A 20,067-nucleotide genomic window follows, 5' to 3' on the forward strand; every position below is an offset into this window, starting at 1 on the left:
TGTTCAGTGTGACGTCTTCACTAACTGCATTCTTTGTAATTGTGTGAATTTGCAAGTGAATAAATCAAGTACTAAAACAACAATATGACGTCTGTGCAAGTACATGTTGCTTTCCGTTGCAAAAAACACACCTACACACATACACATCCTTTAGGTTAACAGTGTCTCTTCACCTGAGCTCTCCCCCATGCAGGGAGGTAGTCTGTTCCCTGGGCACCCCATCTCCTCCTCCTCCACCTCTTCCTCCACCCCTTCCTCCTCCTCATCCTCCTCCTCCACTTCTCCTCAACCCACCCTTCATCCCAACCCCCCTGAGTCCCTAGCATCTGCACCGGGCGATGGCTCGACGGCACCTCTTACCTGCACGCAACGCCCCCTCCCTGGCAGACTACCAACCTGCATTGGGGACGTGGGCTGCCTCCATGGCGGGTGAGTCCAAACTCACTGGCACAGACAGTCTAGGAGCAGTAACCAAGGAGAGGACATCCAACCTGCATCCTGCAAAACATTGTGTTTGTGTGTGTGGAAGGATTTGTCTTCTTAAAGGGGAACTCCATCGATTTTTCCACTTCAAAGTGTTCAAAGTGTCGTTTGGAGCTGAAGACTGCAAGTTTGAAGATGAAAAAAATCTGGAGTTGTGGAGTTAGAAAGAGGTGAGGTTACAAGACCTCTGTTGTTTGGTCCTCATTAGTTTGAGGGGCTCAAGGCTACATCTACATCTCTCAATTGCAATGTTAAATTGGTGGAGTACTCTTTTAAGAACAAAATGACCAACTTTCTGTCTCTTCTGTGGTTTTTGCATCGACTACTGAGATGCGGCTTGATCCCTCCTTGTGTTACCGCTCCTACAGTTAGCAGGAAGTTGCTTCTACAACTGACATGGGGTCCAGTTAGGGTTATGATTTAAAAAAAAATCTTCCTATACTTTGAAATAAAACAAGATCGCCTCTGTTTTGTATTTTGTTTCTAGTGTGGTACCGCAGGAAAAACGACCTGCACGCAGTAAGGGGGCGTCTGCAGAGTCCAGAGTACAAACTGAGCAAGATCCGCTCCTCCACCATCATGACGGACTACAACCCCAATTACTGCTTTGCAGGGAAGGCCGCCTCACTCAATGAACTGAAGGAAGTACCGCGCAAGAACATAACGCTTATCAGGTACAACACACGCAAATACAATGTCACACAACGTGTGCTAATGCCCATACTCAGCTGTGGTATTTTTAACTTTACTTTTTCAGAGCTCTCGGTCATGGTGCGTTCGGTGAAGTCTACGAAGGACAAGTTCTGGGGATGAGCAGTGATAACAGTCCCATGCAGGTGGCCGTAAAGGTCAGTTTGCTCACTGTGAGGCACACGAGTAGAAGTTGCACCTAAATACTAGGTGACATCACTTCACAAGGAATTATGTTGATTACGTATACTACACTCAACGACATCTTCACAGCTTCTACTTCTTGGATCTAAAGGTCACACACGTGGGATTTTGTAATGCATCTGTTTAGAGAAAAGATTGCTTCACTTACTACACATAATATGAAAATATCAGCTCAGTTGCTGACGTAGGATCACTTGTCTACCACTAGACATGGTAAAAAAAGAAAGAGCTGAGTGAGCACTGCATGGGTTTGCCCACTCTTCAAAAGACTGCTGATTAGGTCTGACCTTTCTTTTTTCGCCTCACCTCAGACTGCTTCTCTGATTCTTTCTGCTCCACAGACTCTTCCAGAAATCTGCTCCGAACAGGATGAAATGGATTTCCTGATGGAGGCGCTGATTATGAGGTGCACCGTACGGCAGCTCTACACTTTCTTCTAGTTTCTTTCTAGTTCACACACTGATTCACCCAGTGCATTCTTCGTATAGCACACCTGACACGTCACATCATCAGACAGCAATTGGCTTTGTTTTATAGTTAACATGTTCTTCTAAGTAAATAACATCTGGACCCAGATGTGAAACTTTTCTCAAACAAGCAACTACTATAATGTAGCATAAATACTGACCTATCATGTCATTAGTTTCAGCTAATTACATGAGAGATCTAATGAAAATGACTATAATACAGGTAGTTTAATTCTTGTTTTATGACCTATCTGATGTTAATTGTCAAGTCTTCCAAACATCTGTTGGGTATTTTCACTCTAATAAAGATGTTTTTAGAAAGACAAGAGTTGATCCAGATTAAAGAAGATTTCCTAATTTAAGGTTTCAGTCCCTCTAAATAATACAGCCAAAATCAGACACTGATATGGAAGGTAATAAGTGACATAAATATAAAAGTCAAATGTAAATGTGGATTTGGATGCACGCAACAACAGATTTGTTAGCTCAGGACAAGTTTGGAAAGTGAATACAGAAGAGGAGCTTTGTCTGTAGATTTAAGGGAGCAATAGGGCATCCTTTTCTCGCTATTTCAAAACTGATAAATGCTGCGATTTTAAAAGTTTTATTCCTCAGAAGAAACTTCAAGTAAGAGCAGAGTAAAACCCAAGAAGTGAAGCATTGTCTTGTTAGACCCCCTACAGACTTCCCTTTTTTCCCACAGTTTAGAATCTGTTAAGAGAGAATATTTCACACTGAGCATGCACCAAATCAGGATTTTCACCTGCAGACTGATTAAAGCTTGAACTGGTTTTGTAGTCATTCAAGAGCTTTATCATTTATAATATTTATTCTATGCAATTAAAGGAAATCAGAGACACATTTGATAATATTTGTTTGTTTATTCTCCATTTTTTATGAATGTTTCATTAATTTAATTTCATTAAGAAACTAAATTGACACTTGGCCTACAATAACAACATTTTGTCATTTTCATAGATAAAAACAGGAACTATACAAAATTTTACTATTAAAAGCTTTAATTTATACAGTTATGCTACAGCTAATGACATGAAGGCTACATATCTCAGCCGTCAGCGGAGTCTTGTAACATCTAACTTGTAACAGATATGAACCTGGTGCATGCATATGTGTTGTATTTTAAGGATCACACTGTGTACACTAGCACCCATCTTCTCTGTCTCACTCATCGTCACGTCTTTTGTCTGCTTTTCGTCTGCTAACCCAACACTTGCTCGCCGTTTGTCCACACAGCAAGTTCAGCCATGAGAACATCGTGCGCTGCATCGGCGTCAGTCTGAACATCCTGCCTCGTTTCATCCTGCTGGAGCTGATGACCGGAGGAGATATGAAGAGCTTCCTGAGACAGAACAGGCCACGAGCTGTACGTCTGTGTTACACCTTTATCTGTGTGTGTGTGTGTGTTTTGTGTGTGTGGTACACTAAATTGAGCTGTGCTGTATCCAGGGCCAGACCACTTCTCTTACCATGAGGGACTTGCTGCGTATGGCCAGAGACATTGCCTTTGGCTGCCGCTACCTGGAGGAGAACCACTTCATACACAGGTTCATATCCACACCCAGTTATTACTGCTAAGAGCTCAGTTTAAATACAAACTGAACAATACACAGAAAATAAAATGTAGAGGGCTACAATCTCCTGTGTCTAATTGTGAGAGCCCCTTCTGCTGCAACAAAAACACCTGAAGTATCACTACTTTTTATAACATCCTGAAATGTTGTATTATTTAAAATATTCTAAAATGTGTGAAAACCTGACATGGTGATGGGTGAGACATAATGCAACAACTCTGTAATCCGCTATACATTTACCACACATCTGTTTGAGCTCTTCTCTTTATAAGTCAACTTTGTTTACTGTAAACCACAGTGGTCAACATTTTCTTGCAGCAGGAAACACAACAATGTTTATGTGATCCAGGTGAGAATTGGTTTATACCCATCTCACCCATCAATCTCCTTAAAATGTTGTGTTATTTTTTACCCTTACTTATCATACAATGAATGCATTTGACAGGTTGGAGACTTTAGTGGCATCATGAAGCTGCATGTTGTAACAGATGTTGTGCCTTTTCAGAGACATTGCTGCTAGAAATTGTCTGCTCACCTGCCCTGGACCAGACAGAGTGGCCAAAATTGGAGACTTCGGCATGGCACGTGACATATACAGGTCTGTATGATGAGTTTGCATTGTCACACACTGGAAGTCCACATAGCAAAGTACAAGGGTTGATTTATGATTATGTCTCTCATCGAGCAGGAGTCCAGGGTTGATGTGGTAAGAGGGGGACCAGTTGAAAATCTTATTTCTTATAGTTCTCCGCAGGGCCAGACTCTAAATTTACTTACAGGGTTCATGGCCTTGTGGCATTTACCTTTTCCTCTTTACTTCTAAACTGATGATAAATACGCATTTATAGATATGATTTTCTTTTCTTCGCAGAGCCAGCTATTACAGGAAAGGCGGTCGTGCCATGCTGCCAGTCAAATGGATGCCGCCGGAGGCCTTCATGGAGGGAATCTTTACTTGCAAGACTGATACATGGTAAATTACTAAACACATGACGTATAGTAACTGTACCGCAAAGTATGAACCCATAAAAAGGTACTTTTTACGTTTTTAATGAAGTGGATATATTTTGCTTGTTTAATATTAACAATTATGTGTTCACACTATTGTTGTCACACCATACTCAGTTATTCTGGATAAAATAAAATAAAAAACTTAAACTGACAATTTGTTGAAAACCAATTTTCATCAAAACTAATTTTTCATTCCAATGAATGACAAAGAGCCAAACTGTTCTCATGAGTGGTGACAAGTATCCCAGCAGCTAACTGCAGCTAATTTAAAAACCTAATTTAAAAATGTCTGTACAACACACACTGGAGAGATTTTCATAAAGGAAGTAATCTTACCCTAAACAAAACCGCATAGACCTACAGCATACTCAACATGAAAAAAAGCAGTATATCAAGCGAACATCTTTACAAGACAGAACAGCATCTGTATTCAAGACGCTGAGCCAACTGAACAAAGAACGCAATTACGAACAGTGTCCAAACCACTCAAATATTTCAGATGCGTCAAACGACGTCACAATGTGACGTTTGAAGACTGAAAGACACATGTGTTTACAGATCAAGTCAGAAGAAAATAGTCTGAACTTTATAGTTGCAATCAGAATTTTTATGTAGAGATGATTTATAGAGCAGGGTCATAAAACGGAGTCAAACTTGGTGATGGGAATATGTTAAAGCACCAGCTACAGATTGACCACAGAGATGTATAGTTCAACTCTGAAGAAGCACATTGTTCCCTCTTGCTTAAAGCTGTTTTGGAGGAGCCATTCTCCAGCAGAACAAATTCAAAAACAAAGAGTTACACAAGATCAACCCCAAAGAACAACTGAATGATATTATTTAACAAAAATATTAGTTGCTTTCTAGAAATGTTCTAAACAGAAATATCCTTGCAGTGCTTTCTGTACTTGATTAAAATAGCAGCTTGTATTACTGATGGGTAAGGACTCCTGCAATGACACTGTCAACATTGATTTTGTCATACTGTTGAGGGCGTTTGTAATTAGATGCCAAGAGGTGCTTTTAGCCGATGCATGATCACATCTCCAGCTGGTTAAAAGTAGTCTTTGGTGAAATATGTAGTACTGATTGAACAGGCAAGGTTGAATATGAGATACTCATGAGAGAGTCAGCTCAGTTGTTGATCTATCTCTCCCCCTGTAGGTCATTTGGGGTGCTGCTGTGGGAGATCATCTCTCTTGGTTACATGCCATATCCATGTAAAACCAACCAAGAGGTGCTGGAGTTTGTCACAAGCGGTGGCAGGATGGATCCTCCCAAGAGCTGTCCAGGGCCTGTGTGAGTACTGACAGGAACCACATCAGAAGAGATGAGTCTGGATGTAAAGTTCAAGCAGGGCAGACTCAGTTCACTTGATGTTGATGACATTAAAACTACCTTTTATAAAAGGTTGTTTTCCTTTGTGCAACACTATACTTAACATTATAGCTTTGACTATTAAACATGAGACTTATTTTTCATAAAAAATCTTTAGAGATAACGGCACAGATCAGCTTTGTCTGCCACCTTCGATGTGGAACTGATGTATATGCAGTGAGGAAAATTACATTTATTATGTTATGATATCATGTTTCTAATAGCTCTACATTTACAAGATAGTTTATGTAACTTTCAGCTTAAATAATATATCTGAAATTTGTAGCTATCGGATCATGACCCAATGTTGGCAGCACTGTCCCGAGCACCGGCCCAACTTCTCTACTATCCTGGAGAGAATCAACTACTGCTCTCAGGTATACACCATATAACACCTGTTATATTCTCTATATGCATAAAAATGGCATTAGCAGTATATAAATGTAATATTTCCTCTCTTTCTTTGCTTCATTATAATTTTTCTGTGCTGTTTTTTTAAATTTCTTTTCTGCTTCACTACTTTTTTAAAAGGACCCAGATGTAATCAACACACCCCTACCAGTGGAGTACACCCCCACCGCAGAAGATGATGGTGGCAGAGTCATCCGTCCCTCCGACCACACCTCCACCAGCCTCACTCCACTCTTAATGTCCCATCCTATTTCCCAGGATTCCTCCTCCCAGCTCGGTCTCTCCGCTCTAGGCCTCAGTCCAACCCCTCTTCCTCCACAGCCTACCAAACCCCGGCTACTCCTCCAGAGAACCCAACCTGTCCACCACGAAGTGACGTCATGCCGTGAGGCTCTGGAGCCGTCCTGGGCTGAGCCTGTTCCTGCCCCAGGTTTATCAGCAGCAGGCGTGTGTGCAGGAGGCCACTGGCTCCACGCTGAGCCTCCTCATCACCGGCCTTGCTCTAGAAACAGCTCCTCCTCAGGGAGCCAGAGGCTGAAGAACAAGACAAAAAACCTGTGGAACCCCACATACGGCTCCTGGGTTTTGGAAAACTTCAGAGGAAAGAAAACACTTGCTCACACTCAGTCCATGCCACTGTCAAGCTCCTCTTCCTCCACCTCCAACACACAGGCTCCTCAGACCTGCAACCCAACCTCAGAGAGCAACGAGGCGACTGGGTGCGACAGTGCCAACAGCACCCACGTCAGCCGCTCTAGCCTCTGCACCTCCTCAGCTACACCCCCTTCTTGCCAGGCTCAAGCTGCCCCAAGCACAGCCTCCCATAAGACCCCAACAGTTGGCAGCACAAAGGCTGGTATGGACCTGGCTAAGCTCCAGAGTTTCCCCTGTGGCAACGTCAATTATGCCTACGATGAGCAGAGCTATGAGGCAGAGAGCCTACCATTGGTTATGCCCAAAACTTCAGAAGCTATCACAAACACCAGCTCTGCCCCCAGTGTCTCCTCAGGGACTAGCCTGGGACTGTTCGGCCTCCATACCTCCTCATCCTGTATGCCCAAGCTGCTGCTGAAGCGCCACGCCAGCTATGGACACGAGGACGTCAGGAGACACACCAAAGCTGAGAAACCCACACGTGATCGAGACTCAGGCTTTTCTCTGTCTGAAGACCTCAGCGTTGCCCCTATTTAAGAAACGGCTTACTGTAACAGGGATTTTGATTGATAAAAAAATGGCCCTTTTCTCACAGCCTGGGACTAGAGTTCTGGATTCCTGGAACAAAAAGCATGATCACAACGGCTCCGCCTCGGTCTGAGAGCCACAACATCAAAATATCAGAGCTCCTGGAATGATGGAAAACACATTCAAACACTCCTCTGCACTGAGAGTTGACACTGGAGCTCTTTCTTGGGCTTCTTGTTTTCTGGTAGCTGAACACTGAAGCTGAAACACTGCAGTACGCGCTTTCTCAATGTCCACATTGCTGGTGATGGCTGCCATTCATAACTGCTGTAGTCTGACTTGTTTTCTACCTTTCTGTATTTGTTTTTTTCATGAAAGCTTTGGCAGTAGTCTACGTTGCTTCATAGTGAATAATTTGTTGGAATATGTAGTATTCAGTGTTCAGTATGACCAAAACAAGCCAAAAATATTGACTCATTGGGAAGAGAGACTCTCAAAAGCATTTTTCTTTATATTTAGAAGTTTAAAATTGAGCGAGTTACTAACACTATTTCATTTATTATCATTCAATTTTGCATACTTTAGGAAGTTGGAGTACAGCTTCCATGATTCATCATTCATCATCACTGCCATGATTCTGATTTGCTGTCATCCTAAATAATGTGAAAACACATACGTCTAATATACCGTGTAGTCTTTGAAAATCTCTGATGTTTTCTGTTTTTTTATATATTTAGCTTTAAAGGTTAATTCTCGACCTTTGAAACACCCGTTTGGCAAAAACTCTTAACACAAGGTCTACTTACTCAGTGTTTTCCAAAGCTGAGCAGATGGAGTTTCCTCAGTTGTCATGGAGATGAACTGGGATTTCGGTCTCGTGATAACAAGTAGTGGTATAAAAGAGGACATCATGAACCTTTTTTTGTTCGAGGATGCTCTAAGGTGTCAAGTATGAATATTTCTCTGGCCGTCTGCTGACTCCTGTTCAGTGAATTGGACCTCTTCCCAGTGGATGCTGCTAATTGTCTTGTCAAAGTCAAGAAGTTGTCCCACTTTTTTGTACAGATTAAAACTTTAGCTTTAGAGCTCCTACCAGGCGGATAAGTTTATCTTTAGTTAGAGCCAGGCTAACTGTTTCCCTCTGTTTCCAGTCTGTAGCAGAGAGTGGTATTGATCGTTTCATTTAACTCTCTGCAAAAGAGAAAAAAGGCATGTTTGCCAAAATGTCAAACGATTCCCTTGTATTGGTGTGAAATGGTTTGTGAACACTGCATGTCTGTAAGTAAGCAGAGCTTGTGTTGAGATTTGATTTTTTACATAGATCATGATTCGGCTTTGAATATTTTTTGACTACTCCTGGCTCTCTTTCCCCATGTCCCAATATTTACTTGGGCTCATAAATGTATAAGCGTGTAGAGTTTGATGACCACGCAGCTGTGAAAATATTTGCTATTTTTGTACTCACTTCTGTACACTGGACTAACCCATTGCATTTGTAGCCATTTTATCACTTATTTGAATTCATTTATGTTATCGATGGATACGTATTTGTAGTTGACCACTGCCATTAGATACCTCCACACTGCATCTACTGATACTACTGAATAGTGTGCTGGTAGTACCTATGTTTACTCAGCAGGGGGAGGTATTCAGCTTTGATATACCAAACATGCTGCTGCAGGTATCTCAGTTCATACAATTAATCATTTAATTGTTATTCTTATTTAATCAAATTGGTAGTTGTGTTTGTGTCTTTATTTCAAACCTAAACATGTTGATAGTTTATTTTTTAAGATGTTGAATGTTCAATTTATATGAGGGTTCTATAGGCTTACTGTATGTTCTTATGCTCAGGCCTGCTGATATTAGTGAATGTGTATCTTGAAAATAACATCTTTTAAAGGCTCACATAGTTTTCTAAAGACTTTATAGCAGAAATATTGATCACTGAGGAATTTCTTTCACAGAGACAAAAAAAAAAAAAATCATCCTCGTCTTGTTCACAGTGTTTATTTTTTATGGCCGGGTGCATTTTATTTCACACTCACTGAAATGTTTTTTTTTTCTGCATTCTTTATGTAGCTGAGGGTGTTTGCCTCAACCAAAAATGCATTCTATGCAATGTACAGTCTTTCACTTTCATCTAACCTAACTGTGCCCCAAATAAATCAACATATATTGATCTCTGATTCATGTGAGTTTGATCAGTTACAGAGTTTTGTCCCAGTGGTACAACATGACAAATGAGTGAACTCAGTCCTGATTAACATATGAACAGATTACAATAGTGTTTTACTATTGAACATAAAAGTATCATTATTCTCCCTTTTTTTTTAAATTTCATATACATTTTCATTAATTTCATTTGCAGAACATTTTTGACCAAGACCAAAAGAATGTGCAACACAAGAAATCAAAATAATTAAAGTTAAATTTGAAGTTCTGAGTTTAAATTAAAGTTGGATTACAGGAATAAAACGAGTGAAAGAAATATAAATTGAGATACAATAAAAGATATGTCTGTCAGAACAGTGATACACTCTAATCTTTATACATTTAATGACAATGTATTATGTGTATATGTGTAGTCATACTGCACCAAATTTCTCCTTTAACAGATGTTAACATCAGGTCAGGGGGTCTGGTGGTAATAAGATTGTGACGTGTGATTCACTTTCTCCCTGTTTTAATTGAAATTTCATCAGTATTTCTTTCACATGTAACAACCCATCCCTAAAACTGAAATGCAGAATCCCTACACTTTCACTTCTGTTCATTTTGTAGGAAGTTGAATTAGTGTCAGTTCATTTGCTTTCTTGTCAGTGGCTTTATATACACTAAACGTTTTTTTTTCTTGTTGTAGCATTTCTGTCCTATTTTTAACATTGCTCATAGAGCATCTCGAGCAAATCAACATCCTCTCTGGTGTCCACTGAAATAGTTCTTTTCACCCATCTACAAGTCAAAGGTCACTGACCATCTCCCTCTGTAGTTTGGCTATTTTCTTTGGTAACTGAGCAAAAAGTTTCTTCGCTTGTCCCTTCAATGCTTACAGACTCCAGTGTGTGGAGGAGGTTTTCTAGCCCCCACAGGTAGCCATCCTCCCTGTTGCCTTCCTGCCAAGGAATGTCATGGTTCAACGTCTGGCCCTCTGGTAAAGCTGTAGTCTTGCCAAAGTCAATAATCCAGACCTGGGCATTGCCTGTGTGATCGTGGATAAAGAGGAGAGAGCTGCCAATGACCTACAAAAAACATGAGATGGGTGACAAATTAAAAAAACATGAATAATGAGTAAACACATGCAGGTGCTTTGATACAGCAGTGATTCCTAACCTAACAATGTAGATTAACTCAACCACTGTGAGTGAGAGCAATCTAAGTAGCAAGTGAATATATAGGTGAAATAGTTAAATGGAAAGAGTTAAATTTCACTCAACAAAGAGAGAAATGCAAAACAATTGTTTTTGCTCCCATTTTCTTTTGGATCGACGTTCTATGCACACACATTTCTCAAATATTGACCACAAATTGGTTAAAATTCATGTTAGTAAGCATTTCTCTATAGCCAAGATAATCCATACCCAAGACAAATGTGGTGTATCAAGATGCTGCAGGCACACCTGTGTAATAGTCATGCTGTTTGCATGACTGTTACACAGGTATATTGAGATACATCTCATTGGATAGTACTCATTGCCTTTGTTAGACTATCAGGGTAAGCCTGAGCCTAAGACTAGACTCTGCCCACCTGGTGGAGAAAAACTGGCATCTGTAGTCCTATGTGAAATAGTTATAACCCAATGCTTAATAAATGTCAAAATAAAAATGCACATTTTAGAGTGGCTTTTTATTGTGACCAGTCTTGAGCACACCTGTGTCACAGTCAGCATCTTGATATGCTGCACCTGTGAGTATGATGGATTATCTCTGCAAAGGAGAAGTGCTCACTAACACGGATATTAACAAATCTGTGAACAAAATTACTTCAACTCATGAAAAATGGGAACAAAAACAAAAGAAAAATGTGAAATGTCTACATCCACTGTAAGCTGTTGTACAAACCTGACCACCTAAACCTTTAACAGTTCAATTATAAACATTAATGTTTATATGTTTAATAGTATTAAATAACTAGAATAAGGAGTACTTGTGAAGGAGTACTTGATTTTATCTGACAGGGAGTCAAAAAAGTTTGGGAACCACTACCGTACAAGGATCATTGAATGGTTTAATGTGTATAAAATGATACGGCCTTTGCAAGTTCAAATAAACATCTATGAGAGATTTTTAACCTGCGTGTCAGACGGCACGCTCCATCATATCGTTAAAATACAAACAAATCTTTTAGACTTTCAGATGAAGTTTCTGCTGCAACACTTTTTCTGTTTTCTTTTTCTTTTATTATGTCATCACCTCGTGTTGCTTGAAGAACTCTGACATCTTCAGGGCCTGCTGGATCTCTGTCAGCCTGCTCAGGTAAGACTTCTGCAATTCAAGGACAAACAACGATGGGTGTAACGTAGATATTAACATTACCTGAAGCCCCAAGATTTAAATTTAAACTGAAAATATATTTATTGTGAGTACATAGAAGCTACAGTAGTAACAAAACAGGGCGTAGACACAGTGTTGAGAAGCTCCCACACTATTAGAGAACTCAAACAGCAATACAATGTGAATATTTGCTCTGTGAATTACTCTGTGGTTTGTTTATAGTTCAAACACTTTGGGACTGTTTACATTCATCATTAGATGTGCTCTGCACTAAACCTTAAACACGGATGTGAGAGCTTATTCAAATGGTGTGTTTGTAGTTGGTGTAGTCTTTCAGGCAATGCCGGCAAGTTTGCTCTGTGTGTATCAATATATATCACGTCACTGTTGTAACTCCTTGCCACATACTATGATGCTGGCGTTCCCTCCAACGAAGTCCTTGAACACTTGGATGACATCCTGCTTCGATCTGGTTTTCTTGAAGTCAGTTCGACATGTACCGTCACATTTCTGAAAGACAAGAAAGGGCCTGAATAAGAATATTACACAATATAATGGCATTGAAGCAAGTCATTAACTTAGCGTAGTGTGAGCAATGTTTCTCATTACATACAGCATATTTTATCATGTATTTTGAAATTCAGCAGCATGAGTCATGAGATAGACAGACTATTCGGCGACTGGACTGATTTTATGTGCATTCTTTAAACCCGCCATGCTTTAATTTCATTGTTTTTGGCCACTTGGCCGCAGCGCAAGAAGCTGTGAACACTTGAAAAAGACCTTTATTCTTTCTTTTAGTTCTGTTTTAGTCCCTTGAGGAAAAGATTCAGGCTCTTTAGCTGCTAAACACTCTGTTACGTTCACCAGCTATTTAGTCTGTCTGCTGTTTGGAGCTGGGAAAATGATGAACATGTTGCTTTTTCCACAAAAACACTTGCCTGCTATGGCCAAAACAAAGATGAAAGAAGCTGAAAATACTGCATGGAGCTGTGGGGAACTGCAAAGCAGGGTGAGATTGTTTTAACCTGAAATATTAAGCATGACATTTTACTGTGTCGTATCACTTCCACTACCTTGATCCCTTCTATCCTAAAGCCCAAGGTGTTGGTGGAGCTCATGGTCTCCCTCCACTGCATGTAGCGAGGCTTGGTGACACCACGTTGGGAATGCTCCTGGGGAGTCGGCCCTTCGCTGTCAACCTCCACCATTTTCTTGTACAGGTCCTCCCTCGGCTTGGGCCGTTCCCGTGCCCGGACAAGCTCCTCCTCCAAGTATGTCCTGAAACAGCAGGAAGAAGAAATCCTTCAGGTGCACATGCTGTATGTTTACAGATTATTGCTATCTGCAGATAGATAAATAGTAGTGGCTGTCTACTTTTAGGATTTGTCTTGCATCCACACCCTTAGCTATCCTCTTAGTCAGCCGTTTATCTTTATTGAATAAAAATCCAGCCTTACAGCAGTAACTTGCGAAAGACTTTCTCATTTTTCTGTTTCTGCACTAAAAGCAACAGATCAGCTCCTTTTTAATGGTGTTCACTCATGCAGAAAAAAAGCAGTGCAGTGCATTAAAAAAATGCCATTACTGAACTGCACAGCTAAATTTTGCTGATGGACAGTACAGCTCCAGTCGTCATATTCCTACCAGACATAAACGTGCAAACAGATGTGAATTTCAGTTTCGGTTTGTGAGCTACACTTCCTCTGTGCTGAACAGGGAAGCTGAGAGGAGACTCCAGCGAGCAGTGTTCAGCCATGTGAGAGTCTGAGTGTGTTTGTGCAAGTTAGCGGTTTTGCAACTTTGTGGTTGAGAGTGTTTTTGACAAAGGGGAGTCTCCAGGGACACCCTGAGTGTGTGTATGTGTGTGTGTGTGTGTGTGTGTGTGTGTGTGTGTGTGTGTGTGTGTGTGTGTGTGTGTGTGTGTGTGTGTGTTTGTAGCTCCAGAAATACATACACATAGACACTTTGTGCACAATAAAAAGATGTGTTCAAGTCTGTCATCATGTGTGTGTATGCATGTTTAGTGCACGTGTGTGTCTTTCTGTGCGTGCGTGTATTGTGGAACCGGAAGTAACGCTTTGAGAGAGAAGAATGTCCGTAGCTGCATGCCTGTGCATGCACCATCATAGGCATGTATACATTATTGTGTGCATTCATGCATATATGTATGTGTGTCTTACGTGTGTGTGCGTATGTGCACGTCTGTGTCTGTGCACACAACACAGTGAGGCACCCCACACCCTGTGGCAGGAAGCCAAGCATATAGCCTGCAGTTACAACAGGTGTTCCCTTGTAGAGCGAAAGCTCTTTAGGCAGCACATACTGTCGTCAGTCTGCACAATGCATCATTAATTTATTTACATTACCATTTCAAAATGACACTTGTAGCATAAACTTGTCCATCTTTGACACTGTTGTATGGAAAATAATATAAGTGATAGCTTACTTCCTTACCTCACTCCCATCTTGCAGTCCATAACATTGGGAAGATCAAAGTTTGCCAGCAGGTCAGTCATATGAAGGAAAGACTCTCCATCTTTTTCCACCACACCGTGGTAACCGGGCACGTACGGGAGCAGCGCGTCATCCCTCAGCTTCTCGAAACACTGCATCTCGTTTTCTGAGAACTTTTTCAAGATGTTGCCTTCATCTGCTGCTTTGAAATTACCTGAGATGAGATACATAACAAGACAGAGAGCAAAACTTTGGATTCCAGGCTTAACTTTAGTCATCCCAGACAAAAAGCATCTGCTGTGCTAAAGTATTTAAATCCTTTATCAGTGTGCGATCTGTTCCTGGCCTCTTAATCGCCATTTTTCTTATTCCATACATCAACACAATCGTATCAAAAAGAAAGACTGGACACCGAAACTAACAAGCAAAACAGTATCAAACTGTGTATGTGATGGTCTGAACAGGTTATACCTTTATGCCCAGCAAGCTGAACCCAGTTCAGTTTTCTCCTCTGTGTAGCACTGAAAGGCCAGTGTACGATGGTCTTCAACTTCCACCAAGGCTTGCTCTGGAAAACAAGAAAAGAAATGAATGAATGTAACAGATGAGATACTGTTGGAAAGCAACAATATCAAGTTTTCTGAGTGTGTCCTTGTTCGCATAAATGATCTGATAACATGCTGTAAGGTCACTGAACTTTAGTCCACCCTATACTGTCTGAATAGAAGTCTGATCACATCAGCAATGCTACCCGGCAAATCTGATGCCAGGCTTTTGGTTTTCCACTGCGCGAAACCTCCAATCTAGGTCAGTTAAATGCCATTTCTGTGGAAACTCATATCTGCCCTCAACATCTCTATTCAGCATCTCCAACTTGGTGTGGTGATGGGCTTGCAACTTTGATTCACAGCGAGATGTCTAAATCTACTATCTAGCATCAAGAGACATTTTCTGCTTTTCGCACTGGCTAAAATAAACATTTGTGATGTTGTTTCTTTTTCTCAAGGGAAAATCTGAAGGTTGACAACAAATAACTAATGGTGACATTGACCCCGCTGCTGGCCTCCCAACACTCACTTGATAGCGATGAACGAATGTTTTGGTGCCACATGCCAATAAATCAAAGTACGCAATGAACAAAACAGAAAAGACGAGTGAATTATTTTTTCTTGGCAGAAATGTTTATTTTTTTTCATGGCTGTTTGTTGAAGGACTCTCCTCCCACCACCCTCGGTTTCTCCTTTCTCTTACTCAGTCCACACACACACAAACAAAAACACACACACACACACACACACACAGAAAAACACAGCAACAGCTTGCATATTTCACAGAGACACAGTAGAGCTTCACACTTATTTGGATCTGCCTGTTTTCATTCCCTCCCAGAAAACTTACCATATCTCAAATAACACACACTTCACCACTGAGAAAAGATCATATTCCCATGCAATCATCTCAGATTTAATTGTAAGGGAAATACACTTCCAGGTATTAAAAAGGAAAGTAGTCCGCTCCTGTCTTTAGACTTTAGGGGGGGGGGTCATTTTATTCTGTGTGTTCTGATCGAAACAGGAAGTGAAACAGGGATTCTCATAATCAAATCTCACTGTCCTCACTAAGAGCAGAACTCGGCAGCAACCAGCCAAGTCTTTTTTAAATGTCAGGTGATATGCTTCACTTACTGCAGTGCTACTTGTTTACTGATAATATTGCGCCTTGAGGGTGTTTGACCTCCACAAATGAGTATTTGTCTTGTTGCTCTGGGTATTTAACTTTTCTGTAAACTAACGCAAGCCAAACAATGAGTGAGTTAGATATATTTTCAGCCTCTTTTCAGCATTTTTGACTGAAATAAGGTGATGTCTAGGGTGATGTGTTGCAGTGTCTTATCCACAGACTAAGTAGGAATGGAAACTTTGCTGTCAGCTCAGAGATTTGATGTAAACAGAAGAACCCTGCAGCTCTTTGCCCAATATTTATATTTTACACATCAGTCTGACTTTGAAACTTCATGTTATTCACACCACGCTGTCCCAACCTTGATGACAGAAACCACAAGAGTTTGTACTGATAACACTTAGAATAACACTACTTTCACTCCTGAAATTACAGATCTGCTTACCGTATACTTAACTTCAAGAAAAGACTTCTTCTTAAGAAAAGACCAAAACAACAATGTAAAACATTCCATGAGAACTAAAAACATTTAAATTCTAAGTAAAAGTACTCGTTCCCTGTGACTATACATGACATCATTGTCGGTACTGATGCACCAATGCGTATTAGTAGTATTTTATTGTTGTAGGTTCCACTACTTCAGGTGTTCTCGGGTCTGTTCCTGCCTCCACAGAGTCACACGACAAAAGTGGTCGTGAGATTAATTAACAGGGCAGGAAAGAAGAAAAATCAAAAATCTGTCTTACAAATTTGTTTTAATTCTTTAAGGAATTTGTCCTCATTGTATCGTTTTTGTTAAGTTTTGGATCATTTGACCTCTTGAGCTGCTAACATCAGCATACAACATAGAACCTAACTACACTTTTTTATAAGGCATCACAAGCTAAAAAGGGTGGCAACAATGTATTGTATTGTATTGCATAAGCTTAACATGTTTTTTAATGTTACTTTCCAGAACTACTTAAAACAAAGCAACATGACAAGACAAACAAACAACCTATTTCTTTGCTTTCGGCTTAGTTTCTTCCACACCCCCTGTACACTTGCTGTCGGCTCTGTCAAACACACGTTATTTTTGTAACACCTGATCTTTTGTGTGTGTGACACACTGACACAACATGCTGATCTCAACAGCCAGAGTAGTCTATTGTAAACACTGATGTCACTGAAACTGAGCTTCGCCAATGTCAATTGATGCATTTCCAGGAGAACATCACTCACTCACTCAGGTTTTGCCAGCGAAGCATTATAACTCATACCTTCCATGTGACGCTGTACTGTCATCATAAAGTGCTAATGGGACCACTGTAAGATTTATCAAATGAATCCTGCTGCTTGTGTATCCACCTGTCTGTTTGTTCTGTCCTCTGCTGCATTTGCATTAAAAAGCACTTTGCTGTGTGCTGTAACAGGCATGCATTAAAGTACAAACTCCTGAAAGCTAAGTGCTGATACACGAGTGTTTCTGACTTCCTGAAGTGGTTCTTTGTTAAATGTCAAAGGCCAAGGCTCAAATTGGCTACTGGCCACAAAAAAAACATGATTACACAATGACATGTTAGCCTGTGCTGTGTACTGTGTGTGTGTGTGTGTGTGTGTGGGCTGATGTGTGGGCTGATGGGGCAGCTATTTTCAGAGGTGACAGGACCAACATATTTCCATATTAAGTTCCGATGCCTTAAAGAGCCAATAAAGAGCTAGAATGTACTTTTATTTGGGAAATCTTTCATACTGAGCCTAACTTCATTGAACAATGTGATTGAAAAATCTCCTGCACTCTCTATTTCCCTTTCACACAAACACACAGGCTTACCGGGCAATGTGTATTCAGTCTGTTTAAAAGAAAGTGACAGCTACAGGCCTTGTATGGAGAAGACAGAGAGAAGTGGTGGCACCATAAAACACACACACACACACACACACACCAGTGAAAATCTGGGCTAACATGTGGACAAAAAGCAGATTCTGTTGTCAACTGGAGAAACCAGAGGGTGACTCACTGTGATCACACTCAACTTCCCTACGAATCACATGCAAAGGTGATAGGTCGAGTAAAAGTTGCACAGCTGCAAAAATATTTTCAAATCTAAATGTGAGACTTTTTTTTTTTTTGCTTCTGGACGATGTGAAACGACACTATTTGAGCGACTAATAAGACTGAGACTTGTCGGCCACAAGAGAAGCTTTATCAGCCAAGAATGTCAAAGGCAAACAAATTTCCACCCTCGTGTTGAACTAAAGGCCGATCCTTCAACACTGGTGTGTGTGTTGAAGGAGGGACGACGTGTGTTAAAGGTCAGGAGTTACAGTACCAAAACACAGTCTGACTTGTTGATCTGACATTTAACAAGCAACAAGTGTGTAGTTTTTGTAATTATTAAAGTGCGTAACATGTGCACGAGTCATCCTCCTGAGAAAAAAAAAAACAAAGAATGAAAATTGGGGCTGCTTTTTTTAAATATTTAATAATGAAGCTATGTTTTTATCATCACTATGTATCACGTGGCCTTTAAAATAATCATCAGTGAACAAAAATGATGTGACCAACAAAGGCTATCTAGCTTTCAGCAGCTGCCCTGTGTTGCTTTAAGTTCGTACAACGCCTGGATCATTAAGGTGATGTGAAAGGTTTTGATAAGCCATTAAACAAAAAGGAGAGATAATGTGATTTCAATGGAGACAATTGAATTTTGCTAAAGATTATCCTGCGCTCTCTGACAGGGATGTAAAGCTTGTTCAATCTAACGATGAAAGAAAAGTCTCACAGCAACTGAAATTCCCCACATCTCAAAAACAACATTGATAAACGCAGAACAGAGACAAAAATGTAGAAGTGACTAATTTCCCATGAGCATTCATTTGCTGCAGAACTCACTTATTAGACATGTTTATGGGCTTCAACAAAACAAATTTTGTACAAATGTATAAGTGTATCTGACTCCTTTCTGCAGTCAAAGAGATCCCAGAGGTCTTCTGTGGGGAAGTAGTTTGCTGACTGCTGTTTACGTGCTGCTGTGCTTCACTGTTTCTTGTTTTCAAAACATCAGCTCATTACTGTAACTGGGTAATTACAGAGGGAGGCAGATATGATCAGAGGAGGACAGAGGAGGTCAAGGCAATTTGAAATGTTTTTGTAACAAGATGCTCCATATATAGGCTTTAGCTGTAGTTGATTTAGTCATGGATAGTTATGCAGAGATCACTTGATATGCTGGAAAACCTGCCAGTGACACATGAAAATTTAAGGAAACACATAATTGTCCTCTATATAATCGCCGTTACTTACCTCTCCCGCGTCCACCAGGTGCTCCAGAGTGACGATGCCTTTGCTTTTGCTCTCGTTGTCGCTGAGTAAGTCATCCTCGGACTCTACAGCAGAGGACCCGGTGGAGGAGATGGAAGAGTTGGATAGTTTCCTCCGCAGGGCACCGTCCACTACATCACCCCAGTCCTCCTGCTGTATCTCCCGAGAGGAGCCACCTCCCTCCGGGGTGATGGTGACCTGCGGTACCCGGCGCGCATCCATCACAGTGGTCGCTCCGGTTGCGGACGACTGGGCGACTTGAGCGGCTTTGTGAATGAGATCATCGCAAATCTGGGATGACTTCCCAGCTGTTCTTCGCTCCAAGCGTGACCCCTCGTTTACTGAAGTCCCAGTAATGCCGAAGTCTTTAGAGGTCTTTCTCCTGTACTCTTTTGGCATTGGAGACCGAAATCCGTCGTGAGAGCGCACGACGAAAAGGCGCAAAAACCCCGATTCACTTTAAGCTTCCAATCTGGTCATTTCACTTCCAGAAACGCAGATTGACTTCAGGTGTTCAGTCGGTCCTCTGTGGCACTTCCTACTTGTTTGTTGTCTTAGTTTTCACTCATTAAAACACATCTGTCAGCCCCTCCGCTCCGTGCGTACTGTTGGAAAGGGGAACCCCTCTCTCGCGCTTCGACGCGGTTCACACACGCGCGCGCACGCGCCCTGGCGCACTCCCTTATACAACTGTACAACGTTTATTATCTTCCGC

At 41.0% G+C, this 20,067-nt stretch overlaps 2 protein-coding genes across 2 annotated transcripts in view; one reads left to right on the forward strand and one right to left on the reverse strand.

The window, feature by feature from the left end:
* Positions 1-9,402, forward strand: part of ltk (leukocyte receptor tyrosine kinase) — a 51,137-nt gene extending 41,735 nt beyond the window's left edge. The window contains exons 20-29 of the mRNA XM_019277127.2: positions 971-1,157; positions 1,241-1,331; positions 1,719-1,783; positions 3,099-3,228; positions 3,312-3,409; positions 3,942-4,034; positions 4,308-4,409; positions 5,612-5,746; positions 6,111-6,201; positions 6,356-9,402. Of these exons, the coding sequence (XP_019132672.2) occupies positions 971-1,157; positions 1,241-1,331; positions 1,719-1,783; positions 3,099-3,228; positions 3,312-3,409; positions 3,942-4,034; positions 4,308-4,409; positions 5,612-5,746; positions 6,111-6,201; positions 6,356-7,426 (2,063 nt within the window). The 3' untranslated portion in view covers positions 7,427-9,402. The remainder of the gene's footprint in view (positions 1-970; positions 1,158-1,240; positions 1,332-1,718; positions 1,784-3,098; positions 3,229-3,311; positions 3,410-3,941; positions 4,035-4,307; positions 4,410-5,611; positions 5,747-6,110; positions 6,202-6,355) is intronic.
* Positions 9,403-9,411: 9 nt separating this feature from the next.
* On the reverse strand, positions 9,412-20,033 carry itpka (inositol-trisphosphate 3-kinase A). Its single transcript, XM_010734873.3, has 7 exons — positions 19,335-20,033; positions 14,840-14,936; positions 14,369-14,582; positions 12,988-13,192; positions 12,320-12,421; positions 11,831-11,902; positions 9,412-10,659 (listed from the first exon to the last, which is right to left on the reverse strand). Exons 1-7 carry the CDS (start codon positions 19,749-19,751, stop codon positions 10,387-10,389), a joined length of 1,380 nt encoding a protein of 459 aa, XP_010733175.1. The 5' UTR covers positions 19,752-20,033; the 3' UTR covers positions 9,412-10,386.
* Between the last annotated feature and the right edge of the window lie 34 nt (positions 20,034-20,067).

The sequence above is a fragment of the Larimichthys crocea genome, chromosome XXIV, assembly GCF_000972845.2.
Source record: "Larimichthys crocea isolate SSNF chromosome XXIV, L_crocea_2.0, whole genome shotgun sequence".
NCBI classification, from domain to species: domain Eukaryota; kingdom Metazoa; phylum Chordata; class Actinopteri; family Sciaenidae; genus Larimichthys; species Larimichthys crocea.